A 26266-nucleotide genomic window follows, 5' to 3' on the forward strand; every position below is an offset into this window, starting at 1 on the left:
TCTCGGGCATCGTATTTTGTAGAGCTACAGAGAGCTCCGTCTGCTGCACCTCATTCTACTGATACTTTACAGCTCTTCCGTCTGGCTGCGTCATAAATGTTTGATGCTTTGTGCTGTGGTAAACATACAAAGTCATTTATACTGCAGTAGAAAGAGACAGAAGCAACATCACATTTACATCTCTGACAGCCAAGAAATTAGTTTCTAGTCTTTTTATTTTTTTTTAGGTCCATGTCAAAAATTTTCTATGGCTTATTATTTGTGTCATATTTCTCTGGCACCCCCTCATGTTTTCAAAGCATTATTTAAAGAAGAAATGCATAATTTAACAGCTTCTGTGGCAGGCCGTGAAAATAAAAAGCACTGTAGTCTGTTTGACGGCAGACAGCATAAACAGGAAGAATAAAACAGACAGATTTACCTCACCCGACCACCTTAATCTCTGGTAAGACGATCACACACTACGTTTAGGGAAAGTAAAGTTAAATCCGATGACCTGACATTACTGTACCACTCGGTGCTGTCCTGGTTCTCATCTGTAAAATCCAGTCATTATGCCGAATAAGAACATCAAATCTGCTATAATGAATGTAGCAGAGAAGTTATCTGATTCTTAGTCATTAAAATACAACAACGCACAAGCTTTGGAAGCACAGATAACCTGACTTTATGCTAATAGATAATATTATCTTTATATGAAAAGATACAGTACAGTCTTGATGCAGTATTATGATAAAAAGACTCATTAAATGCACTATTAAAGTACTCTGTATTATGAATACAATCATGGCTAAAGGCCATCGCAACCCTTTCAGCCATGACAATATTCACAGTGCATAGCCCTGAGGGATTCATTACTTTGATAAAACATTAACTACATAATAAAAAATATGAAGGATTTTTAAATAGTAACATTATTTCATTACACAAAATCAATCGCTATCAACTATAAAATACAGTCTCTGACATAAAAAACAACGGTTTCACTTTATTTTGATGGTCCCTTTAACACATTCTGTTGACTATAAGTAACATTCCACCTACATTTCTACCAACTCTTATTAGATTGTTAGTAGTGTATTAGTTGACTGGTAGGGTTAGGGTTGGAATAAGTTGACATGTAGTTGAAAAGTTACTTACAGTCAGTAGAGTGTTTGTTGAGAGACCATCACAATAAAGAGTTAGCAGATATGAAGCAGACAGTCTACTAATAATCTAATGAGAGTTTGTTGACATGTAGTTGCAACATTACTTAGTGTCAACAGATTGTTCAAAAGGGACCATCAAAATAAAGTGTTACCAAAACAACAGTTACACTTTATTTCGATAGTCCACTTTAGACATTCTACTAACTATAAGTAACTACATGTCAACTGAATCTCAACTAATTCTCATTAATTTGCAACTACATGTCTACTAACTCTCAGAGTAGACTGTTAGGGTAGGTTTAGAGTTAGTAGAATAGCATATACTGTACTTGCAAAGTTTCGATCGAAATAAAGTGTTACCAAAACAACAACAGAACATGCTCTCTGTGCTGAGTAGTTAAAATAAAATCTTACATTTTCTAAATTTCTTCTACAAATATTGATATATGACATTAAATGCTATTAAATTGATTAATTAAACAAAATATCAACAATATGGAAATATAACAAATAACATGTTGACTTATATGGTCATTTTATAATATTATATATATATATATATATATATATATATATATATATACATACATAGACACTACCAGTCGAAAGTGTCGAATAATTAAGAAATCTCTTATGCTGTATTTACAGTATACACTGTAATATTGTGAAATATTATTAGAATTTAAAGTAACTCTTCTATTTTAAATGTGAAATTTTAATATTAATTTAAGAAACATTTCTAATTAATCAATGTTGAAAATAATTTTTGCTGCTTAATACTTTTGTGGAAACGGCATCACTCAAAATGTGTGTAAGACTTGAAAAAAAACAAAACATTATTATATATTCATGTTAGCATGAAACTGGTTCCCTTGACAAAAAGCCAATAGGATTTTTCCATAGGCTTTTGGATTATCGCAAAAAAATAAGCTCTGTGTTCGATCATAGTTCATGAAATTTACACGTTTTGTCCATCAAGATAATCTTCACAAAAATGTATAAGTTTTATGAATTTTGAAGCCTAAATAAAAGCGCCAGAACTTAAAAGCTAAACTTAGGCTGTAAACGAACTACAGCACCACGGTCGCTCGCCTTCAGCATCACAACCACCACGCTCCCGACAACTTTTTCAAACTTATTTTTAACGTGTTCAGTGAAAAGAATTTACTCAGTATGTGAATTTTAATCCTCACTACATGAACCTTTTCATATAAACTGAAATAAATACAAAACTAGAGCCAAACTAAAACTGAAATGAGACATTAGTAATAAATAGTATAGTGAATAAATGAAACAATCATAACTGGACATATGAAAGCACGTATTTCTGTGCATTTCGAAATAAGGTGCATTAAAAGTCAATAAATCCTTGATTGATGTTTGATATTTTAATTAAAAAGGTGTCTCCATGTACTATTCAATAAAATTCTAGTGCATTTAATCTATTAAATAACAGCAGAGTGAGCAAGTTTTTGGATATGTTAAGATTAAATTTATTTTTGAGAATAAAGTACCACATTTCAGCTATCATTTTGTTAGGATTGGTACACAAAATGTTATTTTATTTTATTTCATTTTAATGTGGCTTTAAGCAGTTTGCATCATTAAAGTTTCACTTTCACCATGACTAAACTGGTAAATGTGGTGTTTACATGGAATAATCGTATGAGTTTACCTTATGGTACGAGATACGAAACGAAAAAAAAACATTGTCGAACAACAATATAAAATGCAGTAAACTATTAATTGGCTATTCTACAATTGTACTATAAATCATACTACAATTGGAAAATACTGTAAATTGATAAACTGTTCGGCGTGATGACGTTGAATGTCTCCGACAGCGCCTGTAGTCCCATCCCGTCTTTTTTAAGAAACATAACAGTTTTAAAAAATCATGAGTGTGGTGTAACTGGTGTGTTTTATGTCGTAGAATAAAACGTGAAAGTATCTTGAGCCTGTGTGAACCACGGACCTTATTTAAGGGATTTAACGATGGAACCGGAAGTGCTGAAATGCACTCGCTTCCGGGTTTTTGCCCACAAAGTGACATCATAGTTCCACCATTCTATATATTACAATAGAAAAAATATTTTAAATTTGAATTATATTTTATAATAATAATGTTTTTACTGCATTTTTGGTCAAATAAATGCAGATTTGAGTATGACTTTAAAAACATGCTTAATAGTTGAAAAAAATCTTAATTGTTCTAAACTTTTGTCCAGTATGCATTTAAAAAAAAAAAAAAAAAGAAGAAAGATAGAAAGAAATGATATCCGTAATATTGATTACTGAATATTGTAGAAACTAAGCCCTAAAGAGTACAGTTATCCTTAAAAAATGAAAAGGAAGCATTACTTCTGGGTTAAGCCATGAAATTAGAAAGGCCTCGGTCCTGATAATATTGAATAAAATCAGTTAACTGTTTAATGTCTGTCATTCATGAGTCGTTTTCAACGGGTGTCACTGTCAACACTCAAATGTGAGTCAGTCACATTAGCAGGACACATTACGTTTCTGTCTGATGATTGTATTCATGCTCTGGTGGTATGATTAATGGCCACTGGTTCTTTTGCTCTGTAGTGACACTTCAAGGTTGGAAGTCCATTACTCATCCCTTTAAATCTTTTCAAATAAAAGGAAGTCAACGCTCAGGACATGAGGTTCAACCAGCAGAAAGGCAAAGGAGGAGCTTTCATTACCCAGTGACCTTTGCAGTCGTGCATATAAATACAGTGTCATTATCTCATTCGCCGGAGTGGGCTGGAAACGCAGCGCCGCTCATACTGTAATCATCGGTGTTTGAGCAGGACCCTAATGAGGACGGTCACTTCCTGTTCTTGTTCTGCAGCACACTTTTCCTTTCAAGGCCGCTTCCGATTTTTAAAGTAAGAATTATCCGACTTTAATTCCAGTCATGCCTGAGAGAGACAGAGACTGAGCCGCTCTCACGTCTCCATGGTGATTCAAAACACAACTGGAATGATGAATCTGGTATTTCAGTGGGGCTTCCAGGGTCATCAAAAAAACTTTCTTCCCAGACATCAAAACAAAAACGAACTTGCCACACAAACACACACATGCACAAAATACAGCCTCAAGAAATTCACAAATGCATGCCACTCATAATAATGAGCCGTCCTCTTATAATTTTTTGCAAACCTTGGCTGCGATCTGTAGATGTGTAACCTTGCGAGAATAAAATATGAGCGCGCTCGGGGCTCAACAATAACGATTTCGGTCAGGTCAGTGGATCAGATGAGCCAGGGTCAGTGGACGCAAACATGAACAAATGTCTATTTTTTTAGCAATACTTTGAAAGTTATCCCAAATTCAAGCTTGAAATGTAAATAATATTTTACAGGAGGAAAAAACAACATAATGGACAGTTTCAAGACACTATTTCACAACTATTTTATGCTTGACACAGTCTGCTAAAACACAGCATCCATGGTGGCAAACAATGCCTGAAACTGTGTTATTAACAGAAATAAAACATAAAAGTGAACATTGCTGAAAAATACTAGTAAACTAAACAAAAATTTATATTAAATAGCATTTCTTTACAATACTTTTTTATAAAAAAACCCCCACAACATTACATTCGAATAACTGCTTTTAAAAGTTAAGATTGTTTAATAAATAATATGGCTTTATAATATAATAATATTTAAAATTAATATTTCTAATGTTATTAATATGTAACAATACATTATCCAGCTAAAATGTATTTCTATACAGGACACTTGGCATGTAATTTTAAACATCAAGACCCATGTCTTCATGACATTTACAGTATTCAAAGAAGCATCTAAAGTATACAGAAGACCAAAGCTGTGTTTTTAAGATATATATATATATATATATATATTGTGACGGATCAGTGGCCCTCCCCTCATTATCATCACCACCCGTCCCTTATTCGCCGCCCTTCACCAGGCTCCCGACTGGAGTGGGTGGATGAGAGGAGGCGTGGGATCAACGCGGGCTGGCGGCGTGTGATGAGGCACAGCTGGACTGAATGAAGCCTCATCACCGCCGCTGTTAACTGCCCAGCGCGCCTCTCCTCGAGAGACCGGTCTCTTCCCCCGTGCATGCACGCTGGTGTCCTCGTGGGTCCAGGAAGGGTGCGTAGAGGGACATCGCGCCACCGAAGACGTGAGCTGCCGAACCCGCGGTCCGGACGAAAGCCGCACCCGTATTACGGCCGTCGGACCAGGATGTCGGGCCGTACAAGTCCTACCAAAGGCCGTGGACGACGTGTAAGAGCCGCCGCTGTGATGAAGCCGCCGCCCTCGCGCCCCGGACCCGAGTGGGAGCGCGTGCGGCCGCCGGACTCCGCCCCTTCCCTGGACCCTTCCCCTCCTGGAACACTGCCCTCCGGCACAAGCCCCGCAGCACGACGAGGACACCAGACCCCCTGTTTATTTTGGACACTTCTTCCCCTGGACACTTTATTTTGTTAATAAAAGCCTCTCCGAGGCCTGACGCCACACCCACTGTGTCTGTCGTTGGCTCCTCCCGTCACAATATATATATATATATAAAATATTGTAAAAAATAAATATATTTTGAGTTTTACAACAACAGCTGCGTTCTGTTCCATTCTGTGTTTTTGTGTTGATTTTGAGGCTTGAAAACTTTAGTACTCATTGATTGGAAGTGGATAGAATAGAAAATCACCCGTACATCATTAAAGAATGTTTCCTTTTGTAATCCACAGACGAAAAAGTTGAGTTTACCTCCTTTATCTCTTCCTTTACCACTTCCTTTAACACAACAAATATTTTATTGACTTCAAAAGTAACTTTTTATCTATTCATTGCTTTACTCTGGCAATATATTTAATCTTATGACCTTTAATATAAAATCTTACTTTTTCCTAATATTTTCGAAAATATTGAGATGCATACACACACACACACACATGAATATTTTAAAAAAAGTAAATTTTTTTTGGATTTTAACTATTATGATACATAGGGCCCTATTTTAACAATCTATGCGCATGGTCTAAAGCACACGGTGCAAGTGCACTTAGGGCATGTCCGAATCCACTTTTGCTAGTTTAAGGAAGGGAAAAACGGTCGGCGCATGGTCGAAAAGGGTTGACCCTATTCTCTTAATGAGTAATGGGTGTGTTTTTTGGCATAACGTGCAATAAACCAATCAGAGTCTCATCTCCCATTCCCTTTAAGAGAGAGTTACGCTTGCACCATGCATGGCGGATTCGCTATTTAAACGGTGGAATTTTCAGGCACACAAACTGAACGCGTCTCCAGAGAGGAAACGGATCTGCTCATGCGCGAGCAAATAGGTAGCCTAATTCTGATACATGCAATGACTATCCATTATGACATGTAGGCATTTTTATATTTATGTAGCCTATACAATAATAATCTCTTACATTGTAATCCTTTAATTTTTAATATTTGGCATGTTTGTGTGCTGCTGCATGTCCCTGTATGTGTAATAAGCAGAGTGTTCGCACGTTGTGAACCCGCCTATAAGCACATATTATTAATGTGCACTTTAAATAACAAAAACATTTTTAATATTGCGCCATTGACTTTAGACCAGGTTTCAGTTGGTCAATGGCGTAGTCTATTCCAGCTGCCTCAAAATAGCAACGCACCAACAATGCGCCTGAACACACCTTGTTTTCAGACCAGCACACCCATGGGCGCAAATGCATTTGCTATTTAAACAACGTGGCGCAGGATGTGAAAATGATAACTGCGTCGTGCTGAAACTAGCAAGAAGCACTTGCGTCACACCTGGCGCCGCATTGTCTCTTTGGCATTGTCAGCATTCTTGAAATAAAAAAGAATAAAATAAAACCTCAACTCAAAATTCTTCAGTGTCAGACAGTGTTGTGTCTCTTTCCTTCAGGTTAAGCTGTGTGTCAGAGACTCCCGGCAGCACACACCTCTCTCTGACACACTTCTGTCCCCTACAGTGATGTAAGCACACAGGGTCCCGATCGTACGGAGGGATTCAGAGTCACCTCAGACACCCCTCAGTGTCCTCTCTCACCTGCTGTCAGGACTCGACCTGTCATGTAAAAACACTTATCGCTATTCACTGAAAATCTTGTCTCAAAGCTTATTCGTATCCACATTTATTCAGATATGCCGTGTAATGAGGTTTGACGTCAGTGATGCCATTGTTGTGAGAGTGATGTGAATGATTTGAGAGAAAGATATTCAGTGAGTAAAGAATTATTCTGTGGTCTTTTTTTTTCCTCACAAGAAAAAAAATAAATAAATCCCAAAATGCCACTCAATATCCAATTTGGCAACAAAACAGACATATTCAAAGTCACTACAGCACTAATAAATAAATAAATAAATTCATAATGTTACAAAAGGTTTCTGTTTAAAATAAATGCTGTTCTTTAGAACTTCCTGTTTATAAAAAATACAGATAAATATCACATTTTCCACAAATATATTAATCAATATAACTACTTTCAACACTGATTATGATGATGATAATAATAATAATAGCCTGCTGAAAATTCAGCTTTGCCATCGCATGACTACATTACTTTTTAATATTTTAATAAAATATGTAAATAGAAAATATTTAAAATTCTAAAATGTAAATCAAATTGATTATTGATATTATACTATCATCAAATACCTTTCAAAAACAAATCTTTCTGACCCCAAATCTTTGAACAGTAATGTGTATATACTATATAATCAATAAGTGCAATATATGAAGGCATATTTGAAGGCAATATTGTAACATCACTCAATGTTCGAATGACTAAGACGTGGGCTCAAAAGTGGTCCCAGCTCCCCTGCTGTTCCCTTGAATGTACCGTCACCGGCTCCTAAAGCTCATAAATCTGTGACAACTGCAGCAACCACGCAGCGGAACATTAAAAGCTACAAATTTCAACAGCAACATCGCTGTTCATTTTAACTCCCACTAATGAAAAGGCCATTCCTGAACACCAATTGAAAATGCTTCCTCTGTATAACTGACACCCCTGCTGTGAGCTTTGTTTCCCTTTGGAGGAAAGCGACGGAACCAAAATTGACCACAAAAAAAAAAAAAAAAAAGTGAGGCTGTAAAGCTTTTTTTTTGGCAGTTGTAACAGACAAATTAACACACTTTAAAACTACTTTTACAAACTAACTACATTCAGACGTCTTTGAAACCTTTGCCGCTGTGTTCCAGAGTTACTGACAACCAATAAAGTCTGTTAACAACACGTCCAAACTGCATATAGAGACTCAAAAACCCACAAAGCATCTTTGTGTTTTACAGTCTGTGGATGATAAACATTTACAGGCATTCAGCGCAAATCCAGCTCCTGGCGGCCGGCGTGCGCTGCCACTCTGAATAAACCAAACCTCAGGCAGCAAATAACCTTGTTTATGTAATGTATAAGGTAATAAGAGATGTGTGTCTTTGCTATACTGTAATGGCCTTGCATTTCCCTCCAGCTGTAAAAGTTGCAGAAGCGTGCTGGGCTGCATTCTAAAGCCCAATAAATATTTCCACTCTCTGATGAAAGCACAAAAAATCATTTCCAGATTCACCACGGTGTCAACATTTCTGTGTCGTTGTGTGTAATTTCATTTCAGAGTTGTCTAGCAATCGAGAGAGAGAGAGAGAGAGGCCAGTCTCCAGATGGTAAACGTAAAATGGCTCTGTCAGATCAATCAAATAAAGATGCAGAGAGAGAGAATGACAGCACAGAACAAACCGATTATCCACAACAGCAGACTAACATGTTAATGGAGGGACATGTAAACAGGTACGCTAGCGGGAGACTACACTCTCATACACAGTAATACAACAACACAGTATATAAACACTTCAGATGAAGAAATTCAAAAGAGAAGGGATGAAATCATGCATTCAAATCAATTAATTTACTAACTAGTCTTAACTCTAGCTAACCTTAAGCTAACGCTGCCAAACTTTTAGTTATATGCTAGTGTTACATTGGAATACATTAAAAAAGCATGTAGATTTAAAGGAATTTGATTTTACATTACAATAAAAATGTACATACATAAAGTACTTTTTATTTTGAACATTTAATAAAATGTATTTTATTTAAATGTTTTCTTTTTATTTTATTGTTTTTTATTATTTTAGTATGTTTAGTATAACATAATTAATTATAATAAATATAATTACTATAAATAATACACATTTATAATACAACTTTTTAGTTGCATAATACAACAATTTATTAGAATTTAATATATAATTAATATTTAATTTTGTTAATATTTTAACATTTAAATAATAATTAATAATACATATTTTCCTTTTTTAACATTTATCATTATATATATACAAACTTTTGGGATCAGTATGTTTTTTTTTATGTTTTGAAAGAAGTCTGTTATGACTACAAAAGCTGCATTTATTTGATCAAAAATACAGTAAATATGTAATATTGTGAAATATTATTATTTCAATTTAAAATAACTGTTTTCTGTTAATATATTTTAAAATGTAATTTATTCCAGTAATGTTAAAGCTGAATTTTCAGCATCAGTCTTCAGTGTCACATGATCTTTTATAAATTATTCTAATATGCTGATTTGCTGCTCAAGAAGCATGTACTATTATTTTCAATGTTGAAAACGGTTGCTTTGCTTAACAGGATTTTTTGATGAATAGAAAGTTCAAAAGAACAGCATTTATTTGAAATCTTGAAAATCTTTTAAAACATTATAAATGTGTTTACTGTCTCTTTTGACCAATTTAATGCATCCTTGCCAGACAAAAGTTTTTTTTTAATTTTTTTTTTTTATAAATCTTACTGACCCCAAACAATATTGCATTCAATGATTCATCTCAAAGCTGCACAGCCCTGACTTGACCTTGAACGTGCAGTACTGGCCCTACATTTCATTTAAGAAATGTTTAAAATATCTAACTTGAAATAATCCATAAATATTCTTAATACCTAACCATAACAACTCCTCACTCAAACCCTGCGTTATTCTGTGGTTTTATTACTTATTTTAAAATCATAGAAAAATGGAGTACAAAATTTCATTTAAGAATGAGTCAGAGATCACAGAAGTGCATTTCATTTGGGCTTTGTGTACTCACTGGAGGGTCCTGATCATCTGCAAGCACAGTTGTGATGACTGTCCCTTTCTCTGCATTTGGAGCCACCAGCCCTTTATAAAGTGCCTGTCTGAAGACCGGGGAGAAGTCATTCACATCCTGAAAGAACACAGAGACAGAAACATGGAACAAAGATGTATTAATAACACTCATTAAAGCAGGACTGAGGTAAGCAAGGCCTGCTGGCAAAGTGATTCTGTTCCGTCTGCTGTTGCCACTTTAGTGATGAGTGACATGATAAATAGAGTATTAATCAGTTTATGGACGCTGCTGTCTTTCCTGACCAACCACTACCACTCTCAAAGAGCACTTTACATGTTCTTTCAAGGTGCTTTAAAGTCAACATGAAATCAAAACATTACTTTATTATACACTTCGTCTTATTTTACACAGCATAAAATAGGCTGCAAAAATGTAAAGACCTATAAAAGTGTAATGACCTATAGTTTGTCCATGTATTATTTCAAATTTTTACAAATAAACAAATAAATAGTACTTTTGACATGTTTAAAATAAGGCACACTCACTGAGCTGACTTAGGTTTGAACATACTGTATATACACTGTTATGTATACACACACATGTTCTACACATAGTATGTGTGTGTGTGTGTGTGTGTGTGTATTTATAGATAGATAGATAGATAGATAGATAGATAGATAGATAGATAGATAGATAGATAGATAGATAGATAGATAGATAGATAGATAGATAGATAGATAGATAGATAGATAGATAATCACATTTATGACTCGATCGGATTTGGCCGATCTCACGTACCGATAGCAATTTCATGATGTCAATGCATTGCAGTCATGTCATTGCCGGTGTGAAAATGTTTTGAGAAACAATGCAAAACTTGTTATTTGTTGTGTATGTTTTGCATGATGATTGAATGGATATTTCAGTTTTTAACAGCAGATTCAGTGATGTTAGAGCTGATCTGTGCATCACTGCACGCGTTTCACGGGAACCGGAGCTGATTGCGGCCGCAGTCAGTGCTTGTGTTTATACCAGCCACGGCGCGGCATGTTTCTGAAGCGGCTCTCCCGCTGCTTCGCTTAAAATAGTCTTTTGTAAGTTGTCACAGCGTGGAAGATGGAACAAAACCTCGGAGCAGTAAGGGGATAAAAGGGGGTAACATAATACGTTGATTGTGGGCTGCTTTTAAATGAACATTTATTTATAAAACAAAAATATCTTCTTTGGCCACATTAGCCCACTCAATAGCATTAACACAGGCTTTACTCCTTTCAAACTTTATCTGGAATGTCACTGTTTCTGTCACTGCAACTTCCCGATCAGGCAAAAACACACAAATTAAATCGTCTGCCTGATGAAAATTGTATTTGCATCATTTATGATTTATTTTATCCACCCGCAAATAATCAGAATGAATTTTTTTATTATCTGACCCACGGATTATCCGCATCGCCCGTGGATAAACCGTGATCGAACTAACGTTACTCCGTTTTGTTCTTTCAGTAGTTTAAATGTTACTATTTATTTTGTCCTCTTTATAACATAGGCCTACATAACATGGATAATCAAAACGTACTCATCTTGAGCAGAAAAGAAAGATTACAGTTTCAAAGTTTAAATTTCAACCTAGCCATCTAATAACAATTATATATATTTTTATTTATATATTTAAATGTTCTTAGCCTCCAGATTAATAACGCTAAATGTAGATCAGAAACGTCTTGTCACATCTGGTTTGAATACTCAGAGTCGGTTATAGATAGATAAATATAGATAGAAAGAAAAAGAACTATATTTGCAGCATTGTTGTTTTCTGCTGTGTTTTAGTGAAAGTAATCTATAATTTTTTGCTGCTCACCGTGTTTCTGTTGTTGCTAGAATAACCGCTTTTATGCATAAACACCATTTTAAATTAATATTAAAATGTTCATTGTATAAGGAATAATTTTTGTGATTATTTATATAACATTATTACATATATTATATAAATCTTGAAGCATCAGAATCGGCATCGCCCGATCACTATGACAAGAAATCGGTACTCGATATCGGCTGCAAAAATCCTGATCGGAGCATCCCTACCTAATATACACACACACACACAAATATATATATATATATACAGTATGAAGAGTTCATTTGCAAAAACAAATAACTCCGGGCAAGTGCTGGGCAACGATATTTTTAAAAAATATATTTATGGGCATTTTCTGCCTTTATTGGGACAGGACAGTAGACTGCTGACAGGAAAGCATTGGGTGGAGAGAGAGCGTGCAGGATCGGCAAAGGACCTCGAGACGGGAATCGAACTAAGGTCACCATGAGCACAGTTGTGCTGTATGTCAATTAAAATTGCAATTTTAATCGCGATTAATCACATGATTTGTCTGCAATTAATCGCGATTAATCGTATTGTTATGCACAAAATTCAATAATGAATTCAAAAGTATTGTATTGTGCACTTTTTCCATTTAAAAGTACTGCTATATGAACAAAAGTACAATAAAATTTGGTTTGCAAACTTTAAACCAGTGGTTCTCAAACTTTTTTGGTCCGGCACCCCTTTAAAATTATAAAGAAATCTGGCACCCCCACCCCCCCTGGATGCAGCAAGGCGTGACGCGACAGGACACGACACGACACGACACGACACGACACGACACAACACGTCAAATCCCAGACATTAAACTGATGCCTCGTTCTATTTATGATGTACTGACACAAAGTTAAAATGATTTGCAAAGGTTGATTTGTCACGTCCAATGTAGACTGTTGTGGTGCGACGCAGCAACTGTTGCATCCGGTGTTGATATGGCGAGTGAAGCCAGAGCAAGATATTCTCATCATATTTTCTGCATTTAGCTTTTGAATGACCAGCACCTGCCTGGGTCTGTGAGATTTCATCTATGGCTTTTAGTGTTTTATTTCTTTTATTTTTCTGCTGATGCCAAAGCTATTTGCCACTGCCAGGGCATTATCATTTTTATAGAAAATATTTTATAGTTTGTTATAGAAAAAAAAGTATTGCCCAGAGTCCAGAGCCTCGATCATAACATTATAACAGGCATCTTTCGTGTAGAGTGCAGCGCGGGACAGCACTTGATGGGCGAGTGCGGGCGGGTAGAGACTCGTGTGTGCGGGATGCGGAAGAAGGGTGTACTCACACTAGGCAATCTTAACTATGCCCGAGCGCGTCTGACCCCCAAAGCCCGGTTCGTTTGACTACTGTGATCGCTCCGTGCCACGCTCAGGCGTGGTTTGTTTAGCTGTCCCTGGCTCAGTTGGAAGAGGTGGGCCAGAGAGCGGTTCAGTTGGGCTCAGGCGCGGTACGCATGTAGTGCCGGAGCGTGGAACTACTGATACGTCCAGCATGATTGCGTTAACATTTCTGAGCGGCAAAAGTTATAGATCTGTAAAGCAATATTGTGAGAGGGCTGTGCGTTACCGCGTCCCAAAAGACTCAAAATAATAAAACACAAAGTTAACAAAACGATGCACTCCACTGTGCTGAGCAAGAGTGCCTGGAAATTTCAGTAGTATGCTGCTGTTATATTCAGTTCAGTGATATTCTCCTCATTGGGAGTTACCCACCTGAAATGCACATCGATACAACCTTTCACCTCAGCATGAGCTCAAGTGGCTGAAACTACAGCAGAAGAGATATGGATCTATACGCTGCAAGCTGCTCTACTCTGAGTCAAGGGGACGAGGGCTACAGACACACACAAGATCGAAACAACCCTGCAACTATTCAGAGGGGTCAAGTGACCCTTTCTCAATGTTCTTAGTGGTCTTGGCCACAGATGGATATGCCCACACACACACACAGCCACACTTTGTCTGATAGTCAGGAGTAAAGCATCTTTCCCTGCAAGACCTTCGAAATCTCCCATAAGCTCAAGCTATGATGACTCTACCCTGACATTAATAATATTGCCTTCACCTCAGCTCAAGCATCATTACAATTTGTTACACCATCTCCATTGCAGCAAAACTAACAGGGAGCAAACTTTGCTAAGTTGAAGGTAAAGATCACTGCGAAATGCAAGAAACTCAAAATTCAAGGCACATCTGAAGAGAGCAAGCAGCAAAACCACAATTCACCACTTTGTTTTTCACATCACAACAAAACATTTGCTGCAAAGATCATGAAAATCTCTGGGGGTTTAATTTTGTCTCATAAGAAATAAGTCACCGTGATCTATAAACACACACCTTAATAAGTGAAACAATCTTTGAACTTGTGCCACATACTGCTGATAACTTCAATGGATTATTAGGTCAAAAAAGCTTATTATTTGTCTAATAATAGAAAATAAAATTGAAATAAACAAGAGGCCATGCAGATCAGTCAATCAGAACTTAAAAGTCAAAATTATCCATTATTTAAGCACTGTTTCTGAAAGCATGCAAAAAGCTGTTCTTGAGTAACAACTTACATTTCTTATGAGCTGCATTAAAATGATTTAATCTGTTATCATGAACTAACAATAACAGAATTTTTATATCTTGTTATTGATTATTTAAATGCTGAGATTTGAATCCAACAAAAAAAACCTATTACAAAATTTTCTGTTAACTGAAATCAAACTGAAAATAATTCAAATATAAATATCAGATAAAAAAAACGAAACTTATAAAAAATAGAAAGCACTAAAATGACTTAAAAAAAAAAAATGCAACCTAAATACTACAAGTAAAAAATGACAAAAGCACATAACAAAATTATTTGAATTAAACTGAAACTATAAAAATAAAAGTATATTCAAAATATGTATTAAACATAATACTAAATAAATAATACTAAAATAACATTTATTATGAAATACAAAATAACTAATTGCATTTAACATTAAATTGTAATCATAATTATTTCTACACCGAATCCCTAAATTAATGTCCAAAAACACAAAAGAAGCACAACCTAAATTTGTTAAATGACATCTTTTGAACAAATTTAAGAAGCACAGATTATTCTGATAAATGCAAGCAACCCTGCAGCGAGGTGGGTTGACGCTCACTTGCATGTATTTGCTCTGGACTTCCCACAGTTTGGCAAGTACGGACTGGAGTGATCAAAGGAAGCAAAACTGATTTAATGAGCCACTGGTGGCTGCTCACAGGACTTCTGTGGAACGACCTTGTTTGGGTCGGCCGCTCTCTCTGGCCAAAACAAGAAAAGGTGTGATTCGAGTCTGTGTATTTTTTTCAGGCATTTACTAATGTTAACTACAAAAATAAAAGTTGATTTTCCCTGCATTAGTTTAATTATAACATTGCATATTGTGTGCTCACAATGCCAACTTATAATGTTTACATCCAAAATTATTACATTCTGTACATTCTCAGAAAATTTTTTTACAAAAGTTGTCACTGAAACTAATATGCACCTTTTAGGTACTAATATGTGCTCTTTAGGGGTAAATAAGGTACAAAGATTTACCTTTTAAAAGGGCCCTGGTGACAGCTTTTGTACCTTTTTTTCTGAGAGTGTTCATTTTTAGTCCGTGTTAGCTATTGCGTTCACTAATGCTAATACATACACCCTCGCTGAAAACCACAACATTTCTATCAGATTTACATAATTAAAAAAGGAACTTTTTACATGAAGTTCAAGTTCATTTTTCATCACAAGCACTCGCTCCAGCTGCTGTAAACTGGAGGAGGCTAATCCTTCTGTTCTGATCCCCCGGCTAATCTTCGGAGGCGATGGAGAGCGCTCGCGTTAAAATCCTCACATAATTGCAGTCACAAAGCTAATGAGTCATTCAGGCCTGGAATAGCTGTGCCAGGCTAGCATCAGAACCTAGCTTTGTCTGTCACTCCTGTCACCGTCAACCAGAAATATCACAACGGGAAAGCAGGCGAACGCAGGCGAGGATCCAGTAAACAACGCCCACAATCCTGCCAACACAGAGGTTTCTCTTTCAAGACTAATTGAATTCAGAGATCAAATCTTTTGTAGGCATTACTGGAACAGAGTCAGAGGAGCTTCTGCGAGAAGAGTTAGCACGTAGACACTGTGGACAAGCTTTGAAAGATCTAATCCAATCACCGGCACTAGACCTGATGAAAATTGGCCTCCTTCCCTCAAGTTCAAACCATCTCCAACTGGAACCTGCAGAACTCTCAGGAAAAGAGTTTCTCGTGCTGCCACTGAGACTAGTATGATAAAACGGAGTTTTTTAAAGCTGATGAGCGCTCTTAGAGGCCTTACCGTGATTCTAACGATGACTGTGGCCGTTCCAGGAGGGAGGACTCCTCCGTGATCTAACGCCTCCACTTCAAACGTGTAGGTGCTGTTGCTTGCTGCCAAGTCCTCAAAGTCTAACGCCTGCAGGACTGATACGGCGCCGGTCAGACGGTTCACGGCGAAGAGCTGCCGAGCCGCTTCTGTTTTTATTCTGTAGGTCACGTTAGAGACGAGATCAGCATCCACCGCCTGAGAGACACAGAGGAAAAGAACAGAGAGAATAAAGGTTAAAAAAGAGAGAATTAATGAGCCCACACTTTGCCAGGTACTGCAGGAATAAAGCAGCCTAAAAAGTTCCTTAAAGGGACAGAAAACCTGAAAATTTAAATTCTGTCATCAACCCTTGTGTTTCTCCAAATCTGTATGACTTTCCTTCTTCTGTGGAACACAAAAGATTGTATTGTTAATTCAATATAATAAAAGGCCAATGTTTTGTTTTGTTTTTTGTCAAAAACAGTTCAAGATATCTTCTTTCGTGTTCCACAGAAGAAAGAAAGACATACAGGTTTGGAATGACATAAGGGTAAATAAAGTTGGTCAGGGCTTGGATTTTATCCATCTGCAGCTGATTGGACCATCTCAGCTGACCACTGGCCGATCAGATGACCTGAGAGATCTTAAATGGTAGCCTCATGGACAACATGAAAAGCAGTTCATAACCCATTTCACTTCTGTAACCAGGCTTATTTTTGAGTGAAAATTAAAATTGAACTTAAAAAAAAAATGACTTGGGAATTGTCTGGATTGTGAAATGTTGCCGTTACGTACCAGAATTGAGGCAAGTAATACAAGTAACTGTTATAATCAAATGAAATTAGATTTGCTGATGTTTTTTCGGCAAGAGTAGATAAAAAAAAGTAAATTACTGTACAGTTGTGGCTTTTGTATGTGCATACTAAAGGCTGACATTTTTTTCGGGATTCCCACGGGTCACGGGAATCCCGCGGGATGGGAAACAAAATCGCTACGAAACACGTGATTGGGACGGGACAGGAGAAAATGTCATCGGGAGTGGGCGGGACCGGGAATAGTAATGATACCCAACTTTATACACAAATATACCTTTTATATAAATAAACTATATATTTTAATTCTGAACACAATTCTAGTTGCCCTGTCTCGCTCTCCTCCTGTTTGCTTTTTGGCTGCGTGAATGACGCAGTCCGTGACGGACAGATCGTTAACGGCTGGACTATGTGGTAATACACACTAATATTCATCAACCTCAAATATGGCTTTTCATCTGAAAGATGTATGTAGTAGCAACCTTACATGGCCGCTCAATATGATGTTAACCAAGAGAAATGTGCGCTATTGAAGTGTTATGTGGAGAGTGGAGCTGAATAGCGCGCTCGCTGCAGGACAGGCGCCGGTGTGCTCACTTGCTCTTAAAATATCCGTAATTTTTGGTCATACAGATAAAAGTAGCCTAATACATCTTTCGAATCTGTAAAGACTCGTTTATTTGTGTACACTCAGAATAACAACGAAACGTTGCTCTTTAAAGCAATCAGGGTGCGCTTTAGGTCTCTGAGCGAGAAACTTCGAAACTCCGTCTTTGAAAAATATATCTATAGAGAGTGAAATGTCTACTTTCAAATGAAAAAACAAAATTTAAATAGAAAACGTGTGTGTTAGCATGGATGATTTACATAAAATGTAATGTGTGCAATTTAGCCTACACTGTGCATAAACTGGCTTTCAGTTGAATATAATAACAAAAAACTACATTTTGGGTTTTTATTCAACTAAGGTGGGCACGCTGTGAGCTGTACTATATTTTTACTGTAACTGACAGATTTCGGCCAAAAAATAAAAATAAAATAAAAAAATAAAAAACGGGAGTGGGAGGGAATGGGAGTAATTCTTCCGGGAGTGGGACGGGACGGGGTTTTTTCGTGGGATTGGGACGGGACGAGATTTTTTTTTTTGTGGGAGTGGGACGGGAGAGGTTTGAAAATGCACTCCCGTGTCACCCTCTAGTGCATACCTATTTAGTATTTTTTTGTCATTAAGACTTAAATCCCAATAATAATCTGAATCAACTCCTCTATAATGTTGTATTATTGTTGGAATCTAAGTATAAAAAATAAAAAAATAAAAAAATAGATCTATCTAGTCTTGCCAATAAATAAATACAAAATAAAATAAAAAGATTAATAAACAGAACTATTTGCAATAATAAGCACTGCTGAATTATGCACAATTAGACCATAAACATGCATTAAGTAAGTAAAAATTGGCCATTTTTTATTTCATGGATCGCATTGCATTTCATCTGATTTAATGTTACTGCATTAGATGACAAGATATTAAGTCCAAACTATACTGGGCATTTTTCCAAATGCATTATGACTTTTCAACATCATTGTGTGAACTGTTTTACTTGAAATGTGTGCTTGAAATATCCTTTTTTTTTTTTTATAAATGCCACTTGGTTTGATATTTCTACATTTCTAAGTGTGCCTCAGGTGTCCAGATATATTTTAGGGCCACTGCACATGTTAAGCACACATAGAGTCATAGTTGTGTTCCACGTGTGTGTGCATCTGAAGCTGATTAGGAGTGAAAGCTAACAGACAGCAGAGGAGAGGCGCTCTGAGCAGCTCTGTCTCTCTGAGGGTGCATGTGGGAACCTTTCAGGTGTCTTTCTTTGATGTGGGAGGCACAAGGAATTAAATTCTACACTGATCTCAAAGCTTTCAGAAGTATATAAATAAAGCTCAGGACCCCCAGAGAGAAGCAGCACAGGGAATCTGATTAGTTGATCAGCCCCGGACCAGATCCTGTCACCAGGACCCACGGCGCTCTGACACCAGCCAGTGCTGCGGGGACCCGAAGGTGTCAGACACACTGAGATAAAAATAAAGCAGCAAGATCACTGTCTTCAAACAGTGTCACTCATTTGCCCCTCATCCACCGACCGCACAGACACACACACAACCTTATTTTTCCTTCAATCTGAATCCAAACGGGGAATTCACTTTTCTTTTTTTTTTTTTTTCAATTCTGCCTGCTGATAGTGTTGTGTATCTGAACACATATTGTTTTAGGCAAGATTACACACATATCTGGCCACATCTACACACACATGTCATTAAAACAATATGTGTTCAATATATACATACGTTAACAGTCAAAAGTTGATTTGGTGCTTAATTAATAATGGTACTAAATTATTATTATTATCAATTTCGAAAACAGTTTTTGCCACTTAATATTCTTGTGGAAACTATACACAATTGATTGATTGATTGATTTTTTTTATGGAAAAAAGTTTAAAAGAACATTTATTTGAAATATATTATAACAGTATGGACACTTTTTTCACTTTTATTTATTTATTTACTTACATTTTACTTACCCCAGACTTCTGAATGGTAACGTATCAAGATTTTCACAAAAATATTAAGCAACAAAAACAATATAAAAAAAAAAAAAAAAAAAAAAATCAATATTGATAATTATAAGACTTGTTTCTTAAGCATCAAATAAGCATATCAGAGTGATTTCTGAAGGATCATGTGACAATGAAGATTAGAGTAACAATGGTGAAAATTCAGCTTTGTTATCACAGGAATAAATTACATTTTAAAATATAGAAAATAGAAAATAGCTATTTAAAATTGTAATAATTTTAACAATATTACTGTTTTTTTTAAGCTTTTGACCTGTAATATTGTAAATATCGCAAAATCTAATAAATAAAATAATAAAAATATAAATTGCTATCATATGGCCACCTGTTTTTATATATTGGTAAAAAATAAAAATAAAAAAAAGCAGGTGACCATAATGCATGATATTTCTTTAAATGCTTTGACGCAACACACATATTTGAGTTACTCGATTACTTCATTTGCATTCTGCTAATTCATTTCAGAAAACCAGACTTTTATTAACTATTATATTATTTCTTTTAACCTTTTATGTTAACCAAATCTACATCTATGGCAAACAGTAACATTTTCAGACCATGAACTAAAACATCAGGACTAACCATAACCATAACTGATATCCAGGCAACACTGGACCCCATTGATATTTACCAGAGGAGAGTTCTACAGATTTGAGACGACATGATGACAGTACTATCATGTTTGACTAAACTATACCTTAAAGTTGGACTGCTAATGATATCCAAATAAGACAGTGTTTTGCACATTAAAGTGTAACAGTTTATTGAGTTCATCTCTCAGACTTTTTGCTCATATTTGTCTCTAGTTTATGTAAAATTCATTGGTGATTGTGTTGTTACGTTGGCGTTCTGCTAAAACTCCCAAGAGCATGATCGTTTAGAGGCACATTTACCACAAGACAGCATTCTCCTGCTTTTCACACTGGGTCTGTCAAGCTTGTCAATATTTATCTAGTTAAATATGCAGCCCGTCAGGAATAAACAGGGAAACGCAGACACATTTTCCCCCCACACTCTCAAGGGAAACTAAACACACATAATCAGCCAGTTACTGTCAGGCCAGCAGACACAACATAGATAGACAGACACATAAATAAACACACACCCACAAACAATCTGCTTTTCCTTCCTTTGTAAAAGTCAGGTTAGAAGCCTGGGTCAAACGGAGGCAGAAATTTCGCAGTTCACCTTTAACTTTCTCAACAGCTTATGCTACTCAGCAACGTCAAATCGTGAAGTATTCAGATACGAGAGAACTACATAACCAAGCACTTACACTGAGTCTCAGGATGACGGTTCCAGCCGGGGTGTTTTCTGGGACATTGACGGTGTAGATGGGCTGGGAAAACACAGGGCTGTTGTCATTGATGTCTGTCACCTCCACCAGCAGTGTGATGGTGGTCCTGCGAGGGTCCACCGCTCCATCTGACGCCTCCACGATCAGATCGTACCGGCTCCGAGTCTCTCGGTCCAGCGGAACCACAGTGAAGATGCTGCCCGTGGCGTTTATGGCAAAGAGAGACGCAAAGGAGAGCAAACGGTACCGGACCTGACCGTTGAGCCCGGCATCAGGATCGGTGGCCTGAAAACAGAGACATGCATTCATGAATTTGTTATTCATATAGTATATTCAGCAATTTTTGTTATTTGAACCAACTTGATTTAAATCATGTTTTGGTTTGCATCCATCAAGTTAGTTTGCTACTGAATCATTTGCACTGAATCAAATTGGAATCGCCTTCTCTGTAATGTTGTAAAATAAATAAATAAATTAAAAGTTTTGAGTCGGTATGTTTTTGTTTTTTTACATTTACGTACTTCTTATAAATACTTTTAATCAGTAAAAATGCATAAAATTTATCAGAAGTGACAATAAATACATAATGTTACAGAAGATTTATATTTCAGGTAAATGATGTTCCTTTGAACTTGCTATTTATCAAATAATCCTAAAAAATATATCAGTTACCACAAAAATATTTTCAAAATATATTCAAATATATTAAAAAATTTGAATAAATAGAAAATTAAATTGAAATAATATGTAGTCTTATTAAACTTGAGAAACTTTCCAAAAACTTAAAAAAATACTCCATTAAGACAACTATATATTGTTATTTTGATATAAAGTTACTCAAACCGGGGATATATTCAATTTTGGTTTCACCTTTACCAAGCACCTACAGCGCAGCCTTTACAATGGAGAAAAAAAAAAAAAATTAAAATAAAATAAAATAATGAATACTATTACTGATGATGATAATAATAACAATAATAATAATAATAATAATAATACAGCAAAAAATAAAATAAAATAATAATAATAATTGAAGCTGGTCCTTTAGAGCAAAGAAATAAAGACTTGCTGAACTAATCTTAATTCCTGGGTGGTTACAGCGGCTCATTTGTATGTGAGCAGAGGAGCAGTGCTTGGCTGTAATGGCTTCAGAGGTGCCTGCTATAATTCCTTCCTGTAGTAATTACAGATGCAGATGGGAAGAATAACTGGGGGTTATTAGAGAAGCATGCGGGGTTAGCGACATGAACGACTCAGACTCCGGGAGAAGAGAGATAGAGATGAGAGGAGGGACAGGAAGATGACGGGGATGAAGGGCCAAAATCCAAATGCGGGCGAATGGAAATAAGTGAAATGAAAAGAGCATGTCTGAGCCTTGAGAAATTACAGCCATATCTGAGCGCTGAGGAATCAAAGCGCTGCCCGTGACCCTCTCACCAGCAGCACTCATCAAACGTCCTGACAGCACACTTACATGGCATCTGCTCGCCTCAATAATTAACTAATGGAATGAATATGTAAACAGAGCAATAAACAAACAACACTATACAATACTTCAATAAAAACCTGTTTCCTAACGTCACTGTTGACTGCTATTACGTCAAACATTTATTATAAGTTTTGATTCACCATTTTTGCCTTCGCTGGTTCATTTTAAATGACAAATGAATCTTTAAAAGTATATTTAATTTATTTACAGTAAAACACTAATGCTCATAAAAGATGCATGTATAATAAATATGAAATAATTTTCTAAATCCTTTTTAAAATATTAGGTGGAATATAGCACATCAAATACTTATAACATTATATAACCAGAATGGTGCAATATTCATCTATCAGATTCAAAAAATGGAACTATCGATATATATATATATATATATACAGTGCCCTCCAAAAGTATTGGAACAGTAAAGACAAAATTGCTCTGTTGGCTGTGGAGTCAAGACATTTACAAATATGATTAAAAGGTGAATATGAGACAAAATTACAGAATGTCACATTTTATTATTGGGTGATTCAACACATAGATGTTTTACCAGCTAAGAAGTTCAGCACTTTTAGAGTTTCATCCCTCTATCTGATGTGAGCATAAGTATCGGAACAGTTGCCTCACAGGTCTTTCTAAGTGATCAGCTGTGTCCTGTTGCATTAAATCTTCAGATATTAAAAGCAGGGAATGTGTCGTATCAGTTATATCCATTACTTCTGCATTCTGAATCTTGCATTCGATGATGACACACACAAACCAGGATGAAGATGAGGGAGCTGACTTTGAGAGAAAAGCAAGCAATTTGGATGCTAAAAGAAAATAGGAAGTCAGTTAGAGCTCTAGCAAAAACAAAGGGCATGGACAAATCAAGAGTTTGGAAACCACCAGCGACACCAGCAACCAACAACTACCTGATCGGCTGAGAAAACAACAGTAGTTGATGACAGACAAATCATAAAAGCTGTGAAAATGAACCCTAAAAGACGTGTCTGTAAAATCACCAACAACTTCCAGAAAGCTGGGGTGATGCTCTGACAATCTACTGTCCTCAGGAGACTTTGACACAGAATTACAGATGCTACACAGCAAGATACAAACCTCTGACCAGCTCCAAAAATAGAAAGGCAAGATTAGAGTTTGCAAAAAAGCACAAAGGTGAGCCAGAAGAGTTTTGGAACTGTGTTTATGGACCGATGAGACAAAGATGAACCTTTATCGAAGCGATGGGAAAGCAAAAATGTGGAGAAAAAAAGGGAACTGCAATGATCCCAAGCATACAGCCTCATCTGTAAAGCATGGTGGAGGTGGTGTCATGGCATGGGCATGCATGGCTGCCTCTGGAACAGACCCTCTCAACTTTACTGATGACTTAATGTATGATGACAGTAGCAGAATGAATTTGGAAGGGTACAAAACCATCTTGCCTACCAATATTCAAGAAAATGCCACCAGATTCATTGGGAAGTGCTTCATATTGCATCAGGACAATGACCCAAAACACCCTGCCAGTTCAGTCAAGGAATTTATAAGGGCAAAGAAATGGAAAGTCTTAGATTGCCCAAGTCAGTCTCTAGATTTAAATCCAACTGAACATGAATTTCACCAGCTGGAGAGGAGAGTAAAGGCAGAAACTCCCCAAAACAAGCAACAATTGGAATTGGCTGCATTAAAGGCTGGGAAAATGTCTGGTGATGTCTATGGGTCACAGACTCACTGCTGTGATTGTGCGCAAGGGATCTGCAACTAAATAATAGCTTTTAATCTTTTATATCTGCCTTATGTTCAACTGTCCCAATACTTATGCTCACATCAATGAGTGGGATGAACTCTAAAAGTGCTGTTCTTTTTATTTGGTAAAACATGTATGTGTTGAAACGGCTAATAATAAAATGTGACATTCTGTAGTTTTGTCTCATATTAATCTTTTCATCATATTTGCAAATGTCTTGACTCCACAGCCAACAGAACAATTTTGTCTTCACTGTTCCAATACTTTTGGAGGGCACTGTATAAATATTTTTCAGTTTTGAAAGTGTCTTATGTTCATCAAGACTGCATTTATTGGATCAAAAATGTTGTAAAAACTGTTTTCTATGTGAATGGATTTTAAAATGTAATTTATTTCTGTGACGCAAAGCTGAATTTTCGGCATCATTACTCCAGTCTTCAGTGTCAAATGATCCTTCAGAAATCATTCTAATATGCTGATTTTTTGCTCATGGAATCATTTTTATTACCATCAATGTTGAAAACAGTTGCATTGCTTAATGGTTTTTGTGGAAATCATGCATTTTTATTTCAGGGTTCTTTAATGAATAGAAGCTTAAAAATAACAGCATTTATTTGAAATATAAATAATTTGAAACATTAAAATGTCTTTACTGTCACTTAATTTACTGAAAAAAAAAATATTAATTTCATAAAAAAGGTACTGACCTCAGTTTTGTGAATGGTGGTGTTTATTTATTCATTCAATTATTCATAAATTTATTTATTCATTCATTCGTCTATTTATTATACAACATTTCATATTACAGAGAAATTGGTTCACTGAGAATTAATCAGTTACAACCCTCATAGATTGCAAACCAAAATATGATTTTGCTGCTCATTATTTTTGTTGAAAACATCATACCTTTTTTCAAGATTCTTTGATCAACAAAAGTCCAAAGAACAGCATTTATTGGAAATGTATTTTATATTTATATTTTTTTCATTTTATGTAATAATCTAAATGTATTTAATGTCACTTCAGATCAATTTAATGCACCCTTGCTGAATAAAATACCAATTTGAACTGTAATGCATAACTTGCATGTGATACAATATAATATAATATAATATAACCCTTGATTTGATGGCAGACAGAGTTTGTCCCCAAGATGAAAAGGTCTATCAAAATGGGTTGTTTTGTAGAATGCTTGAAGCTCTCAGTGTGAATAGTATCTTAAGGCTTTTGGACATGTTAGCCTGTGGCAAACAACATGGCTGTAAGTGTCTCTAGAGCACGAACACACTGATGTGCATTTGTGAAGTGTGAAGTAAGTGTCCGTATGCAAACGCTTGTTTGTTGTCACAGCACAATAAGAATCCAGGTGTTTTTGATCTCCACAGGAGATCTGTGTGTGAATTTGAGAGCCAGGCCTCAAAGTTTGGTGAGCACCTGCTTGTTGTGAACATGGCAGACTACACAGAACATGAGAGGATGATGAAATGAAAAGAAAGATGATGGAAAGTGAGAGAACAGCTCAGAGGGAGGGATCCGACTTGAGGAACATCCAAAAAATGAATTTTTAGCTGTTTAGTAGTTACTTCACAAAAACAATACGATGCCATATGAGGACATCATGCACTAAATAATTTAAATGACAGTTTTATTCATATCATCACTAAACTCAAGACTCTGTGATTTAATTAAATTTTACTCAGTTTAATCTTAGTTAAAAAAAAAAAAATACTATTTATTTATTTACTTACTTCAAATGGTACATTATAAAACACCAAAATCCCAGGAAAAAGCAATAATGGTAGACTGCAGAAAATAAATAAATAAATAAAAATA

General features: G+C 36.0%; 1 protein-coding gene across 1 annotated transcript in view; it reads right to left on the bottom strand.

Annotated features, from left to right (window-relative positions):
- The window catches only part of pcdh15a (protocadherin-related 15a), a 231551-nt gene that overhangs the window by 69763 nt on the left and 135522 nt on the right, over positions 1-26266 (bottom strand). Inside the window, exons 21-23 of the mRNA XM_058796177.1 lie at positions 21192-21497; positions 16462-16686; positions 10245-10361 (exon numbers count right to left, since the gene is read on the bottom strand). Coding sequence (XP_058652160.1) covers positions 10245-10361; positions 16462-16686; positions 21192-21497 — 648 coding nt within the window. The remainder of the gene's footprint in view (positions 1-10244; positions 10362-16461; positions 16687-21191; positions 21498-26266) is intronic.

This window comes from Onychostoma macrolepis, chromosome 13 (assembly GCF_012432095.1).
Source record: "Onychostoma macrolepis isolate SWU-2019 chromosome 13, ASM1243209v1, whole genome shotgun sequence".
Taxonomy (NCBI): Eukaryota; Metazoa; Chordata; class Actinopteri; order Cypriniformes; family Cyprinidae; genus Onychostoma; species Onychostoma macrolepis.